The 17,026-nt window shown below is 45.5% G+C and overlaps 1 protein-coding gene across 1 annotated transcript; it reads left to right on the top strand.

Annotated features, from left to right (window-relative positions):
* The first annotated feature begins 286 nt into the window (after positions 1 to 286).
* LOC129327344 (E3 ubiquitin-protein ligase TRIM7-like) lies at positions 287 to 15,178 on the top strand. Its single transcript, XM_054975906.1, has 7 exons — positions 287 to 966; positions 2,306 to 2,401; positions 3,335 to 3,565; positions 6,025 to 6,047; positions 11,001 to 11,119; positions 12,620 to 12,652; positions 14,367 to 15,178. Exons 1-7 carry the CDS (start codon positions 547 to 549, stop codon positions 14,879 to 14,881), a joined length of 1,437 nt encoding a protein of 478 aa, XP_054831881.1. The 5' UTR covers positions 287 to 546; the 3' UTR covers positions 14,882 to 15,178.
* The last annotated feature ends 1,848 nt before the right edge of the window (positions 15,179 to 17,026 follow it).

Genomic DNA, 17,026 nt, shown 5'->3' with positions numbered 1-17,026 from the left:
CTTCAAAACTTGTAAACTATTGTTGATTAGTTGTTGTGTTACAGTTGATGTTCATTGTTGATTTCTATTTGTTGTATGTTATAAAGCTTAATTTAAAAAAAAAATTTAAAAAAAGCCAAGGCGGAGCAAGACATCCGTGTGGAAACTGCCCGTCGTCCATTAGCTGTCTTTTTCCTTGTTGCGCCTAAAGGAGGAGCTCTTTTCATCACAGGGGCTGGGAGAATTTCCTCCGTGCCTTGCGACTACCAGCCCGAAAGCCTCGGCACGGAGTTCTTGGGGGCTCGTTCACAGCTAGGAGTCCGTCTCAGACTGGTCGTTGGCTCTTACAGGGAGGGTTTGATCAAAATATGCTCACTTGCTTGATTTTATACCAAAAGATTTTTTCTCCTTTTATGAATCAGTTAATCGTTTAAAAATCTGTCTTATCGAGAAAGTTGTTCAGTTCATTGCAGTTTTCATATTTAGGCATTTGAAGGAAGCGAAACTCCCAGGGGCCGCTTTGCAGACGGAGAAAACCGAAAGTAGCTCTCTCCCGCCGAGGCAGCCATGGACGCTGGGGGTCCCGTGGCGGAGCTGTGCGAGGAGGCGACGTGCCCCATCTGCCTGGAGTTTTTCCAGGATCCCGTCACGATCGCCGAGTGCGGCCACAACTTCTGCCGAGCCTGCCTGGCCCGGAGCTGGGGGGAGTCGCCGGCCGAGGCTTCCTGCCCCCAATGCAGGGGAACAGCTCAGCCAGGGGACCTCCGCCCGAACAGGCAACTGGCCAACGTTGTCGAAATAGTGAAGAGAATGAGTCTTCCGGGGGGAAACAGAAGAGCCACGGAGAGGGTATGCAAGAAACACCGGGAGTGCCTGAACCTTTTCTGCCAAGACGACGAGACCCTCTTGTGCGTCGCCTGCGGCAGGTCCAAGGAGCACAAAGAGCACGAGGTGATGCTGGCTGTGGACGCTGCCGAGGAGTATAAGGTAGGAAACGCTTGCAGGTCCCGACGCTGATGGGCAAAGGCGAGAGCTCTGGCTTCCGATTTGGAATTTCTCTGTAGAATCACATTTAGAAATTTGGAAAGACGCAAACCGACATATGGCCGCACAATGCCCCTGACTCCATTTCCTGCGCTTTCTCCCGCGCCGAGCCCAGGCACGCAGTCAGGACGGCGCGCCCGCAGTGCCTCTCCCGGAACACTCGACGGCACTGATTGAGTCCGGCTTGCCCCCGCGCCAGGATCCCCTGACAGGATTCTCCCGCATGTGGAGTGCATCTCCTGGCTGCAAATACGCAGGCAAATTGGAAAGCATTATACGTTTGTCAGGGCGAGAGCAGGAGACGACAGAAAAGGAAAGGCCCGCAGGCTCTCATTCACAGCAGTCCTGCCGAGGCGCACACTGTTGTTCTCGGGACCTCATAGATTAACCACCAGTTCACCTGGGGAAGCATTTGCGCTGGGAACCGGAAAATGCTGCAGGGAGACCTGTGAGTGGGGCTCCTGAGGTGTTTGTTAGTTAGTCGCAGCTATGTTTGGGTAAGGGAGGCTGATTCAGACTGGGGGTGCCACATGAAGTCAAGGGGCACCTGCTTCATTTTTCTGACCTCCAGAGTGGCTGTGGGCCCACTTGGGCCAGCGTAAAGCAACCCATAAGCAGATTTGCCATCTTTGGTTTGGGAAATTCCTGGAGCTTTGGGGGTGGAGCCTAGGAATTTGGACAGGGGAGAGAGGCCTATGGAGATGTGATGTCATAGAGTCAGCTCTTTGAAGAGCAAGATTCGGGCCCAGTAGCACCTTAAAGACCAACTAGATTTCCAATATCTGATAAAACTCATACCCTCGAAATCTAGCTGGTCTTTAAATTGCTACTGGACCCAAATCTTGCTCTTCTAGTGCAGACCAACGCTGCTAACCACTTGAAGTTTTCATTTCCTCCAGGGGACCCGTTCTCTCTAGCCTGGATATCAGGTTTAATTTGAGAATTACAGCCCCTCTCCCACTTGAGGCTGGTAATTCTACCAGCAGGGCACAGTGTCATATAGGTTCCAGGGAAGGCCCTTAGCCTTGAGCCCTATAGCAGGAGAAGGCTGTGTTGTCTTCACCATATGACTCATCCAGAAGCCATTCAATCTGAAGCAGGGTTTGAAGGCTAAGGATGGCAGGTTGGAGGTCAGGAGTAATTTCCCCCAAACTTTCAGAATTCGATGAATCCATAGTCCAAACTTTTCCATCTACTCCAGCCAATGCACTGCTCAGCATGGCTCGCTCTGCCACTCTTGGAATTAATAAAAAAATCAACAAACCTTTTGCTTTCTTTTCAGGATAAATTCTGTAGCTGCCTAGAAACTCTGAAGAAGACGAGAGAAAGAATACTGGAATATAAAGCAGATGTAGAAAAGGAAAGCCGAGAGCTGCTTGTAAGTGTCTGTATTACTGAGGAAATTTGAACAGAGGGACTCCAGAGAGGAGGAATTATTTGTCCTATCTGGCATTGCCAACCTCCATGTAGGGCCAGTGCCGGATCTAGTGTTCAAAGCGCCGGGGACAAGTGCAGTTTGGCCACCCTCGCGCGCACCCCTGGTGCTGCATGATGATGTCACTTCGTGATGTCATCACAAGGGGCAGGCGTGCCGCCAGCTGAGCAATGGCAGCAACAGCGGCTGGGAGGCTGCCTGCATCACTCACCTGCTCCACTGAGGGGGCGGCCAGCTTGCTGTGCACACTTCCTGTCCTGCAGGGCAGGCAAATGGCACGGGTGGCCTCCCTGCCCTCCCTGCCATTTGCTTGCCCAGCAGGACACAGGGAGCGCGTGGCAAGCTGGCCGCCCCCTCAGCCGGGTAGGTGAGTGGCGTGGGCGGCCTCCCAGCTGTCTGTGCCATTCGCCTGCCTGGCTGAGGGGGCAGCCAGCTTGCCACATGCTCCCTGTGTCCTACTGGGCAAGCAAATGGCACAGGCGGCCACTCAGCTGCCCGTGCTGCCACTGGCACGCTCCCAGCAGCTGGCAGCTGTGCCCGGCGCCCCCTCTTTGGTGGTGCTGGGGACAGACTACCCCCCTGCCCCCCCTCAATCAGGCCCTGTGTAGGGCTTGGAGATATCTCTGATTTACAACTAATTTCTACACTACAGAGAACAGAGTGCAGGCAGGGGGTTAGGACCTGCCTCAGAAAAGAGGGCAGACAATTTCATGGGTAGCTGTGCCTGGTCGTGGGGCAGAAGAGATTATCTCCACCTCTGGAAGAAGATAGAGTTGTTGTGAGGCCTGTCTCTGGTGATGAGCAGACCTTTTAACTTCAAGTTTTAAAGAGAATTCACTACAGCCCCCCTCCCCCCTTTCCACCCGTGTGCTGCAGGAGCAAACAGGAACGGAGAGGCAAGAGATGGTGGCTGAGTGCAGACAATTACGCCAGTTTCTGGAGGAAAGAGAGAGACTTCTGCTGGCCCAGATGGAAGAGGTGGAGGAGGAGATTGCAAGAGAAAGGGATGAGCGTCTGGAAAGGCTCTCCAGGAAACTCTTCTGCCTTGAGTGCCTCATCCGGGAGATGGAGGAGAAGATTCAGCAGCCGCCCAGTGAACTTTTGCAGGTAAAACTGTGGCAGAAACAGGCCAGACTTCCCTCTGGAAGAGTCCGAATCTTTGTATGTTGCCTTCAGCCGCACTACAAGAGAAGAGTCTTATCTTATAGAGCTGATAATTGGATCTATTATGCACAAGAGCACCCAAGATAAACAGAATTGTGTATTTGCCATAGTTTTTCTATTATTTTCCCCCTCTCTACAGAGCCTGGGGAGATGCTTCTCAGAGGGTTTGTTAATTTCCTCTTCACCTCCTAGAAGGGAAGGTGAAACTAACAGAGCCTTTGGGTGGCAAAGAGGAAATTAACAAACCAGCTCCGTAAAGGGGAAATTGACAAAGCCTTCAGATCTCTTTTAAAATAAAGCTTCCCGGCTAACATTATGACTCCCTTCACGTGTTATTTGTCTTTTGTAGCTTAGCTCTCAGTGAGAAAAATCCAAGTGAGTAGCCATGTTGGTCTGCAGTAGAAGAGCAAGTTTCGCGTCCAGTAGCACGTCAAAGATAAACTAGATTTCCAGGGTATGAACTTTCAAGAGTCAAAGCTCCCTTCTTTAGATACCTTTGGAAGTGGAACTATAGGTTTATATCCAGCTAGAAGGTGGGAGGGGTATTTAAAGTAAGGATGTAAGGTATAACAATACTGTGATTAGCTTGAAAGAGCAGGGGTGTGAAAAGCAGAAATTCAACATCTGTAGTGAGAAAAGAATCCAATGTCTCTTACAAGCCCAGGGTGGCAGCGGCGGCGGCGGTTCATTGTTCCAAATTTGAAAAGAAACTCAACTTCAGCAATCTTGCATTGTAATTTTCCTTTGAAGTTTCTCTGCTTGAGGATTGCTACTCTTAGGTCAGTGGTGGAATATCCTGGAAGATTAAAATGTTCTTCCAGTGGTTTTTGAATGTTGTGATTTTTGATATCAGATTTATGTCCATTTTTTCATTTGCAAAGGGACTGACCTGTTTGTCCAATATAGAGAGAGGAAGAGCATTCCTGACACTTGATAGCATATATCACATTGGAAGATAAACAATAAACCTGAGATGGTATCATTGGTGTTGTTAGGGCCAGTGGTTATTTTGTTAGAGTGAATAGAGGGTCAGAGTTGGCATCTTGCTTTACTGTCAGTCCTGGTCCCCACGTTCATGTCCACGTTAGGACATGCATTGTTGTGAGTAAGGAATTGTTTAAGGTTGGGGGGCTGTCTGTAGGCAAGAAAAGGTTGGTCTCCCAATGCCTGTGAGAGAGCAGTATCATTGTCCAGCACAGGTGGCAGGTCATTAATGATGCATTGAACTAATTTGAGCTGGGATCTGCAAGCGACCCCACTCCCCAGTAGTGTTTTGATGTTGTTATGTTTGGGCTTATCTTGTAGTAGGTCATCCCTTGGTATAATTCTGGCATTGTTGATCTGTTTTCTTACTACATCTGGTGGGTATTTTAATTCCAGAAATCTCTCTCTGTCAGAGATTCTCCTCTGTGGGACTTACAACAGAGACTTAGAGAATTACAATACTGTCCTGCACTTAGTTATCTGGACTCCTCAGGGGTCACTCATGTCTCCTGGTGAGCTGGCCTTTGGGGCAAGAGCAAGTGGCATTGGAACACAGGGTTTGCACCTAGTGGACCGGTTGATCCAGCAATGCAGCCCTTTGAACCTCAGCTTAAATAGGCTGAGGGGTGATCTGGCTGAGCTGCATTTGCTGGCAGGTGTAGGATTTCAGGAGGCTAGGCATTGCTCTGTCATGATCCTGCAAGGAAGTATCCCACTCAGTGTTCTGTTCCAGGTCTGCAGAGAAGTGGCGCACTGCCAGCCTTGCATTGCGCCTCTTTTGCGCCGCCTCTGCCTGGGCCCTTTGCCATAGCTGTTCCTGCAGCGTGGGAGGTGATCAGGAGGCGCTATGAGCCCTAGTTCATGTCCTGCCTGGTGGTGGCCCAATTGCAGCCCAGGCAGCCAGGACTTGCTTGTAGGGTGGTCTCTGGTGCTGTTGGGGCATGGTCGGCCAGTGCCTCTGCAGCACTAGACCTATCCTGACCATGTTGGTCCTCAGGCTCTTCATATGACCCCTCCAGGTCTGAGTCACTGGCCTGGGCAGAGAGCTGATCAGAGGAGGTCATGACAAATACCCACCAAATCTTCAGGCCACCCAGAAAAAAAGCACAGCATGAATGATCATTTATTGCTCATTTTAAAGGTAGGGTATTGGGGTTGGGGCATCCCCGATACGTATGTAATTTCCCTTCGGTTTTAAAGCAGGCTTCCTTGTACTGCATTTCAGTGGTGCTGCTTTTAACCAAACACCTTTTAATTTTACCTCATGGAGATTTCTCCTGCACTTTACAAATATACATCCCACAGGTAGACACGCACAATGGCCAGAGTGCATCGCCCTGAAGGGTCGGAGGCATTTTCCCAGTGTAGTCTGTGGCAGGCACTCATTTTCCTCTTCTTTTTCTCTCTTTTCCTTCCAGGATGTCAGGAGCATCTTGCAGAGGTAAGTAGATCTCAGGCATTTCCCTTCAGGATCCTAGGGAGGATCAGGAGAACACATGGTCTTCCAAGGAGGAAATCTAGGATCCCAGCGCCTCCAGCATTTCATAGCTAAAAACATTGCGTATTTGCCATGCCTTCTTATTCTCTCCACTGTTTGAGCATGGCTTGATTTCTGCAAATGGTTCAGTGGCGATTCAAAAGGGTTGCTGAGATCTTGCGAGGAAATCTTGTGAGAACTGGGCCTTTAAAAAAATCTTTTAAAAAATCTTTCCTTTGTTTTACAATAAGATTTTTCTGCAACCCCCAAGTTTGTAAAAAGACTGTCCTTCTGTCAGGATAGCCCATATCCATAGATATAATTATCTGCATTGGGCCATGGCCAGAATTAGATAGAGATGTTTTAGCCTAATCAAGTTATCAAAGCTGTAGGATTCGGTTTCGTTTTCCCGGCCATGTCGGATGCTCCTCTCCGCAGGTCCGGGAGGAAGTGGCCGAGCAGCCTGACCGGGAGGTTGACCTGCGAGGGTTAACCCCCAAGACTCCCAGTTAGGGGGCCAGGGTCCGGAGCGCTGCGGGAAGAGCCCCCTGAAGCTGATCCAGGGGGTAAATTGCCCGTTTGCTCCTATGGAGGCCGGCAGACTTGCACAGCGCATCGCTTGCTGCCAGGCCATGGAGAACGGCAACAAGCAGATTTAAGGTGAAAGCCTGTAAGTAAGCGGATCCCTTCTGTTATTCTAAGCGTATGCGAAGGATTGGTGGGAGTTGAAGCTAAAGAAGGTTCGGAAATCTTCCCCTTCATTGAGTTTTGGAATCTAGTTGGCGGACTCCCCCCCCTCCCCTAAGATGGCGACGAAAAAGCAGAGCCCTGTGGAGGGCAAATCGGTTTCGGCTGCATTGCTGGGGAAGGGAGAGACTCTTGAAGAGGTGGTTAAACGGTCGGTCGTTGAAGCTATGAAGCCCTTTGTTGACAAGCTAAATGAAATTGGACAAAGGATTGGCTCAGTTGAAAATGAAGTGAAAACCATTAAAGAGGTAGCGCTCGAAGCAGAGAAATCTGCCCGGGAAAATGCAACACTCATGAGAGCTACAAATAAAGAAGTAAAGCTTCTGGAGAATCAATTGATAGGACTACAAGTGGATCGTGCTCAGACAGTATTGCGTTTACAGAATGTGAAGGAGGGGGGAAATGAAAATTGAAAGGATTTGGTGTCGGAACTTTTGGCGTCATTCGCAAAGCCAACTAAAGAAGAGGTAAAAAGCGATATTCTGGAAGTCCGTCGGACATCTTCAAAATATGCAACGAAGCGTCAGCTGCCTCGTGAGATTATTATTGATTTTTCATCTAAGAAGACTCGGGACACCATCTTATACAATTCGATTAATGTGGACTTGGACTTTCTGGGCAACAAGGTTAAGATACTGAAGGATGTTCCATTTTTAGCTCGGAAAAGAAGATCTAAATACAAAAGGTTTGCAGGTCTTCTGAGAAAGCGTGACATAAAATATAAATGGTTATTTCCGGAAGGTATCTGGTTCAGATATAAAGACCAAGCCTACAAGATAACATCGGAAGTACAGCTGAGGGATTTTGTGCTTAATCATCAAGAGTTCCAGCAAGAAGAAGATTCAGAATCTGGAGGGGGGAGTGGGGAGGAGGGAGTGAGCGCAGCTAGTGCAGCTGTTCAGAGGGAATTGAGACCGAGACGCGGGTGGGGGGGGGAGAAGACCTGATCCTGACTGTAGTTTGTATTTTATAAGATCTGCCAATCTAATCGCATATGAGAAAGTTTAACTTTAAAGAATTGTATTATGAAGGGAATTCAATACTTGTAGTTGTAGTTTATGTTCTTATGTTGTTTTTTACCTTTCTCCTTGTTTCCTTTTTCCTTTTTCTGTTTGTAGTTTGGTTGTAGTCTGGATTTTAGTAATTAAAAATAAAAAATATTATAAAAAAAAACAAGTTATCAAAGCTGTAGACTAGGTTTGCCAGGGGCCACAGGGGCCCAAGCAGGGTACTGACCTCCCATGTATCCGCAATCCTGCTCCCTCCTGTCCCACTGAACTGGCTTCAGTGTGCCCAGAGTTTCTTCCCGTGTGCTGGAAAATGATGTCATTTTCCAGCGTGAAGGAAGAGCCACCAGGTGTGCTGAAGGCAGTTCAGCGGGATGGGGGAGTGCTGAAGCCTCCAAATGAGCAATTTTTGGCTTCAGTGTACCATGTGGCTCTTCCTTTGTGCTGTAAAAGATAGTAAAGAGTCCAGTAGCACCTTTAAGACTAACCAACTTTACTGTAGCATAAGCTTTCAAGAACCACAGTTCTCTTTGTCAGATGCATCTATTTTGCCACTACAGACTAACACAGCTAACTCCTCTGGAGCTGTAAAAGATGCAGTTTTTCAACACAAGGGAGGAAATGCCGGGTGCACTGAAGCCAGTTTTGTGGGACTGGGGAAGCATGCGCATGGGCTTCTCCCCCTCCCTGGCCAAGTGAGTGGGCCAGGGGTGGCAGGTGGGGGCAGGGAGATAGCAATCCTTCTGTAGGCTAGGCAAGGGCCCCCAACACAATGTCCACGGGCACCATGGCACCATCAAGTGTTTTTAGGAAGTGGGTGGCTTTTGCCCAGCAGGCTTCTGGTTGGTCACTGCAGTTTTGATTGGTTGTGCAGGTTTTTAAAAAAACATTACTCTCAAGTGTCATTGTGCCTTTCCACTTAAATTGTGTGGCCCACTCTGTTCCTAATACCCATGGGGAACCTAACCTGGGTTGCAGTGGATTAACTAAAGTCGGTAAGTTTGTGGATGATCCTGGGATTATCAGAAAGAAGGGAAGCCTCTGGCTTGGGAGCATCGGATGGAAATAACTAAGGGGCTATGGAGGGATGGAGGGGAATTTGCAAAGCTGCAGGTGATGAAGTGGTGTGTAAAGAAAAAGAGAAAGTAGAGGGAGGTTTAAAAAGGGATCAAGAGAGAGTTAAGTCCATACTTTGCCTCATCCTGCAGTCTGTGCAATGCATGGTGGTGGAGTAAAAATCTGGAAGGTGAACCTAACCTAACCTGAATGGCTTGACCTTCAACCTTCCTAATTTCCTGCCCTTTGGGAGGAATATAGGTGTTTTGTCATTGTCTTCCACTGTATAGTGATCTCAGGCTAAGTTGGGCTCTTCAGGCTAATATCTTTTCTTTGTATCTTCTCCCCCGCTTGCTTACTTCAAGTTCTCTGACCTCTTTCTCTTTTTTTTTAAAGAGACATAGCCCTGTTGGGGTAATGATTTGGCCAGACCCAGAATGGGGTACTGATAGTATTTTGTGCAGAGATTTACTGACATATTGCTAGGACTGTAACCCTGATTCTCCTCGATAAGCTATCACTAATGGTTCTTTCTTTTTTCTTCCAAGCCTGCTTTGGAGCTCTATTGCTTTTTATTTCAGTCTCAAACCTTGGGGCAGCCTGTATCCATTCCCCTTCATCTGACCCTGGACCTGAGCCCTGTGTTCATACAGATAAGCACGTTCTCATGTTGCCCTGAATTCACTGAGTAACAAAGATAAGTAGGTTTGAAGATATTTCCACTCACCTTTGGAATGTTCCTGTTTGATTTTTTTTGTATGTTACTCCATAAAAAATTAAGTAGTTCAATGCTCACCAAATCTCACTGACAAAAAAAATCATAGCAGTACTATAAAGTCCTTGAGAATAGAAAGTAAGTTAAGAAACCTCCCCCACCCCTCATAAAAACAAAACAAGCAATTTAATATTAAGACATTACTTCTAGAGAGGTGTTACAATCAGATCTTTACTGAACAAAGGGGGTAGTCTCATTTCTCTAGACTGATAGTCAAAACAGTACTTGAGGTTTCCAGTTCATCTCTGGAAAGTCCAACTGGCATTCTGGTTCAAACATAGAAGTGGTAACTTATCAAACAAGCCTCCCCCTTCTCCAGTAAGACGAAGTTTGAGTTTTCCCAAGTATCAAAGCAATCTCTGCTTGGCTGTTTTGGCCAACAACAGGCAGTACATATTTTCTTCTTTTTTAAAAAAAAAACTAGTATCTTGGCTGGCATCTGCATTGGCTAGCGGTCCTCTAGAGCCAAACACTGATAATTATCCCACACAATTCTGTCTTCCCCTCATCCCACTTAGCACCCCTGAAGGTACTTATCAGGAAGCAGGAATTAATATGGATGTGCTCGGTTTCCATCCTCACTGAGGACTGGGAAAGTGTGAGATGGCAAGTGAAATCTCAAGATCTGCCCAACAATCTTGAAAAAATCTGATTCCTGTCTTGCTGTGCTGGGATGTGAAGGATTCACAACAAGATGACATTTCTTGTAGAACACTGGTTTGTGGGCATTGTCACCACGGAGCATTTAAAGGTGCTCATAGGATGAATTACACTTTCTTTATTTCATTGTGGGATCCAGTTTGATTTCATGGTTTGTTATGGTCATTATATTTGTAATTTATCTTAAGGGGGATATAAATAAATAAAATGTTCAGACTCGACATTATGAGGGATACACGGCTGTTGATGAGAGCAGCAATCCTGCATCTCTTCTTGAAGTCTCCCCAGAAATGCCTAATGGGAAAAGGAGTCTTGTGGGGCATTTTATCACACTCACAGCAAGTAGGAGAGGTTGGAAAGGAGTGAACATAGGGAGCATCTGAGCATGATGATGGCTTGTAATATATCTCCCTTCACTAGACATTACAGGGAAAGAATTCAAGAGAGGTGTGTGGGAATGATATTCTTGGAGGAAGCCACTTTTCCTGTCCAGCGGGGCTTTGGGGTCTTCCCAAACTAGTGAGGTAGGCTTTCCTGTCCAAAGTCCTTCTCAATCTCTTTCTGCATCTATGCCTAGGCAGCCTGCTATTTCCTTCTTTCTTAATCCTTTTCTTTTTGCCACTTGGGAGTTCTGGATCGGAGGGATGGTTGCTTAATCTTGTTTCTCTCCAGGTGCGAGGAAAAGGCGAAGTCTAAGAAGCCACCAGCTTTTCCTCGTGCACTGAAGTGGAGAATTTGGGACATTTCTGACCATAACATCTTACTGAAAGCTGTCACAAATCAGTTCAAAGGTAACAAAGATGTAGGGATTTAAGACTGAACATTATATTGGGTCAGCAGGTTACAGGTTACATATATGATTTGTGAGGCCTTCAGAATGGGGGATTTGAGTGCCAATTCAGAAGACTGCTTAAAATTGTTCCTGCAGCCTTACCTCAGAGTTACACTTTCTGCAATTGTTCATAGCCATCTATAATTTTTTTTCACCTCCAGTATCTCTACCTTGCATAGAGACAAAGATAACAAGAGACATCCAGTAAGAAAAGAAAGGGTGAATGTGACACTTCCCTGCCCCCTCACTTATAGAAAATATCTTCTTTCTTCTTTTCAGGAACACACAGACCTTCTCTTTACTATATCACCGTGACAAAGATAGACCCTTTTAAAGTCAGCCTCTGTGAATAAATCCCCTTTGCTTGTTGCGTATGTCCTAATTGGGCACAGAGAATGGTTTGAAGATGCCAGAGGTATTACCACTTCTCAAGATAAACATGTCTGTGTATCATGAACAGGTGGGTCAGGGAGCTGGCTTGGACCCCCACCGTTGCTGCTCTCACCTTCTTGGAAGAAGAGCAGGAGATAGATACAGCACTTAATTACTTTTTGGCAAGAACAGCTCTGGATTCACCTGAACAAATGTTGCTTATGTCAAATTTTAATTCAGTGAAGGCTGGTAATTTCAGTTGGCTTTCTTAATTGTGGCCAGTACAGTTGGGTTAATCTTTTGATAACACATTCAGGAACAGCTCCCTTCCATCCTTTCTGTAATCCACTCCAGAACATTCTGATTTTTGGTCCTTTTCGGTCCAGTCACTTGCTCCTCTCCATTGCCCTCTTCACTACTCACTTCATTTCAGATCCACATCCTAATGACTCAGTGACAAAGTCTTGAAGATTTTTAATGGTTCTGATTTTCACTTGAAATCCACAAACTTGGTCTGAGAGATTCTCTTATAGTTGCCTCTAAATTCAAATTGTGAGTTTGAAACTGGACTTTGAGGGATAGTTGCAAAAGTTAGGCCTCAGTTCAGCTAATGCTAATTACGAAACCAGTTAAATTAATCTTGAATGTTTTCAGAACTCAGATCATGGATTTGAAAAACACTTAGCTACAACTAAGTTTAGCTGGATTAGGCCCTTAAAGTACAATGCATAGTATACTTCCTCCTAGCATGATCCAGATAATTCAAGGATAACCATGTTCAGAATTACTCTTGATCACTTTTGATAGTGTTAAGTGTCAGGTTGCCAAATATAGCTTTTCCCTCTTTGTTTTCTATATCAAACAGTAGCCATAATTGGGAATGGTGAACAATTTCATACTAACAGATTTGAATTTTTAGAAGCAGATTGGGGATGAGAGACATTTTTGCTACTAGATATTTTTTATCTTTTCCTCAGTCTACTTCAAATAATGAAAAAACAGGAGTATTTATATACTGATTTTTGTTGCAATATTTATTTTAAGCACAAGGATATGCTGCTTAGTTGCTATTCTCTTGTTTCCACAGCTGCTCTGGTCTCTGGTCTTCAGTTACACAAAGGTACATTTCTTTTCATGCATCAGTCATAAGTTGAACACAATTGCAAAAGAAAGAATTTGATAAAAAATATGGGACCATGAGATACCTCCAGATGTGAGGCACAGAACAGGCTTTTGGGAAAGTTGCTGTGATCCTTTTCGCAGATTCCCCTCTTTCATGTTTACTGTCAGGTTCTGGCAGTTAGATCCCTAAGTACTTCACTGCGCACACTCCAGTGTATGAGTTAAAGTTGCTTTATTAGAGATTCATCAGTATCAGTGCACAAAGACAGAGGCATTGGAAGAAGTGATGGTAGGGATGGGAAAGAAGAAAGAAATGATTTTGGTTCCCAGGCTCAGGCCGACATTCAAGGACATTCTTCTGTCGGCTGCAAAACTGAAAGTAAACACCTGTAAGATAAGCAAAGCAGCTACTAGCCTAACTTTAAATGTATATTACCCATACTCTCAGAGGATCAGTACAGTATACAAGGTACCCTTATGACAGATATGTTGGCAGGTATTTCTGACATTTACCTTCCACATTTAAGGTGCTATGAGAGAAGGCTACCTGAGACCCAAGGTAGCTCACACAATTCAAAACAATACAATAGGGACTGAATATTACATACAGTAAAAATGCAATAAAAATGGATTATACAATGAAGGAATGCACTAGAAAATTGTACAACAAATACAATAAAGCAGGATTACAACACTGGATAAGTGAAAAAAATTCGATATAATATATACAAAGAATTAAGATACGAAAGCTCTCTAGTTTTACAGACAATAACTACAACCCTGATCCTTTCATAAAAATGCCCTCCTGAACAATTTCATTTCATGCATTCTGCAAAATAATAGAAGTGTGGAAGACCTTCTGACCTCCTCGGGTAATCAATTCCACAAAGTGGGAGGAGCTACCACAGAATGCTCAGGTAGGGTCAGCTGTCCATCTTACCTCAGGGTGGTATAATTCAGAAGACTGCTGCGATGAGAAGATCTTCTACAGCAGCATAGATCTATTTGGTCACTGTATCTTGAAAGGGAGGGTGACCAAGATGATTAATGAGGAAAGGCTGAAGAGTCTGGGACTTTTTATTTTTGAAAAGAGGTGACAGTGGTGGGGACATGATAAAATTTTATAAAATCACCCATGACATAGAGATGGTGGACTGAGAGAACTTTTTCTCCTTTCAAAATATCAGAACATCAAAGTTGATGGGCAATAGATTTAAGATAGACAAAAGGAACTGATTCTTTACACAATGAGTGATTAAAATGTGGAACTCAGTAGCACAGGCAGCTTTAAAAAGGGATTGGACAGATTCATGGAGGATAGGTCTACTAGCCATGGTGAATAAAGGGAACCTCTGCATTCAGAGGCAGTAAACCTCTGAGTCCCAGTGCCAGGAGGCAACTTTGGGGGAAGGCCTCATCCTCTCTGCCCTGCTGTTGGCCCTCCGTAGTGTCTGGTTGGCCACTTGTGGAACAAGATATTGGACTAGATGGACCACTGGTCTGAGCCAGCAGGGTTCTTATGTTATCAGGACAGGAATAGATATATTCAAGGCTGGGGGAGTCCTAGGCCATGATGGACTTTGCAGATAACAAATAGTACCTTGTCTGAAGACACCTGGAGCTTGTGTGGTGATGTGTTTAGTTGAAGCTCATTAAGTAATTAATTATGATAAAGCTGACCCAGCATTTGTCTCACTATTTCATTCCAACAGCAAATGTGAGTCTGGATCCCGACACAGCCCATCCCTACCTCGCCCTGTCTGGGGACTGGAAAAGCCTACAGTGGGGATGGGCACCCCAAGACCTGCCCAACAGTCCTGAGAGAGTTGACTTCTGGCCTGCTGTGCTGGGACGGGAGGAATTTGCAGGAGGACGACATTTCTGGGAAGTCACTGTGGGAAGTGCGGGAGACTGGTTTGTGGGCATCACCGGGAAGTCTGTGAAGAAGAAGGGAAGAAATACCCCTTTTAGTGTTAACAATGGCTTTTGGAGTATAGGGAAGGCAGGTAAGTTTTATCAGACGTCAAATGATGACTTTCCTCTGTCTGTGAGTTCAGAGCCCAAAAGGATCCGAGTGTCTCTGAACTACGCTGGGAGGCAGGTGGCCTTTTTTGATGCTGACAAAGCAGCCATTCTGTTCGTGTTCTCAGACACCTACTTCGGTAGAGAGGCCCTCCAGCCCTTCTTTGCGGTGTTCAAAAAAGGCTACCTCAGACTCCCTCTTTAAGGTAGTCAAATCACACTCCTGGAAGTGACGTCATTGCGCCATCCAGTGAGCTTCAAGACTCAGTAGGGCTCACTCAATGCCGTGTTCCTTGATTACAGTCTCAGGATTTAAAATCATACATCTATGTCGTGTAGGACTGCTTTCTCCTCCAGAATCCAGTTTTGGCAACAAACACTGACCCAAAGCCAGGATTGAAGGCATCCAAATTTGCACTACATGTAAGAGCAGATGGGAATGATGGAATGTATATGACAGAATTGTTCAAGAAGGCATTTTTATAAAGTGAACAAAGTTATGTAATGCCTGTGGAATTTAAGTTGGTTTTCATTGTATATGTTTGTTGAATTGTTCTATTACTTTGTAATCCAGTTTTATTACATTGTTTGTGGTATGCAATATAATATCTCACTGCACTGTTCCCCAGCCTAACGGTCTGTATTACATTGTGTTTTAGTGCAAAGTTCTTTACTTATATTGATTATACGTATTGTATTGTTCTTACGCTATTGGTTTCAGTTGTAATCCAGCTTGAGTCTCAGTGAGAATGGCGGATTCAAGTAATAATAATAATGATAACATTCGATTTATATACCGCCCTTCAGGACAACTTAATGCCCACTCAGAGCGGTTTACAAAGTATGCTATTATTATCCCCACAACAATCACCCTGTGAGGTGGGTGGAGCAAGATTCAAGATGGCAAGATTCCATTAGCACCTTAAAGACCAACAAGATTTTCAGGGTATAACTTTTTGATCCCTGATCTGGATAGCCCAGGCAAGTCCAATTTCATCAGGTCTTAGAAGCTTAGCAGGGTTGACCTTGGTTAGTAATTGGGTGGGAGACCTCCATCGAAGACCAGGATTGCAGAGGCAGGCAATGGCAAACCACTCCAGTTAGACTCTTGCCTTGAAAACACCATTGGAGTTAAGTCAGTTATGACTGGATAGCACTTTCCACCACACAAGCTTTTGAAAAGCTCCCTTCATCAGATACAAGCCTTTATATTCCAGTCAGAAGGTGGACGTTCTTATCACCACATAAAACTTCATTGACTGCACTTATTCTCCTTTCCTCTCTAAGCTAGCCATCGTTAAAAATATTACAGCATGCCATATGTGCCACATAGGGCCTCCTAAACTCATGTACAACTTCTTCCTCTTGTAAGAGTTCAGCCAACATTTAGATTATCCTGGCAACTCTTCCAGTTCCAGAGATTGCTGAGACAACCAAAATAGTGGTCAAGGTTTTGGAAGAGGAAGGGATTTCATGAGAGTATGGGAATCTTCACAAGTCATTTGAGACTAGCAGTGCTGTTTGGAAAGAGGGCTGAAGGAGAAGAGAGGGAAAGAAGGATTAGTTTATCTAGGAGTAGCGCTAGAGTGTTTTATGTGTATTGATTGTAATGGCCTTTGGCCACAAACAATAAATTCTCTCCCTCTCTCTCTCTCTCTCTCTCTCTGAGTAGAGAGAAAGGTGGGGTTCCAGCAACTGATGTGGATGGACAGAACAGGAAGTTCTTGCTTGTGGTGCACATCTACATCCTTTATTGCCCCATTCAGATAATCCAAATAGCCATCCATCTTCTTGCCCCTTTCTGGCAATTGGGCAAATGGTTATCTCCTTGCAGAAAACTCATCTCCGCTCAGCTGGCAATTTAAGCAGCTTATTACTCCCTTCCCTGGCAAGAGTGTTCTTCCCTGAGATTGGGGTCCCCTGGGTGTAATTCAAAGCATCTTACACTCCCCTGTCTCAACAACATCCTGGGTGTGACAACTCCCTGCCCCCAAACATACACACCGCCCTGCTGAACAGCAGCTGCAGGGATAGTGGGTAGATGGCAGGAACTATCCTGGCTGCAGCAGAGAATTGACAAGTTGAAGTGTCAGGCCTGTTTGCCCCAATGCACATGTACTGACTGCAGCACATGGAGCCCAGAAGGAGGCAAACAACCCCTTGCAGCTGTTTCAGCTCAAGAAAACTGTGTGGCCTTCCCTCTGCATTGGGCTCCAGCATGTGTCCAAAATACCTTCTTTGGCCCTAAGTTAGGCCAATACTTATCATGATTAACCTGTTGACAACAACGGAACAAATTAGTTCACACCATCTTCACGTCTGCTATCATGGGTTTAAATGTATTTTTAGC

This window comes from Eublepharis macularius, chromosome 4, assembly GCF_028583425.1.
Source record: "Eublepharis macularius isolate TG4126 chromosome 4, MPM_Emac_v1.0, whole genome shotgun sequence".
NCBI classification, from domain to species: Eukaryota; Metazoa; Chordata; class Lepidosauria; order Squamata; family Eublepharidae; genus Eublepharis; species Eublepharis macularius.
Note: the sequence above shows the minus strand (reverse complement) of the source record. Positions and strands in the feature narration are given on the sequence as shown.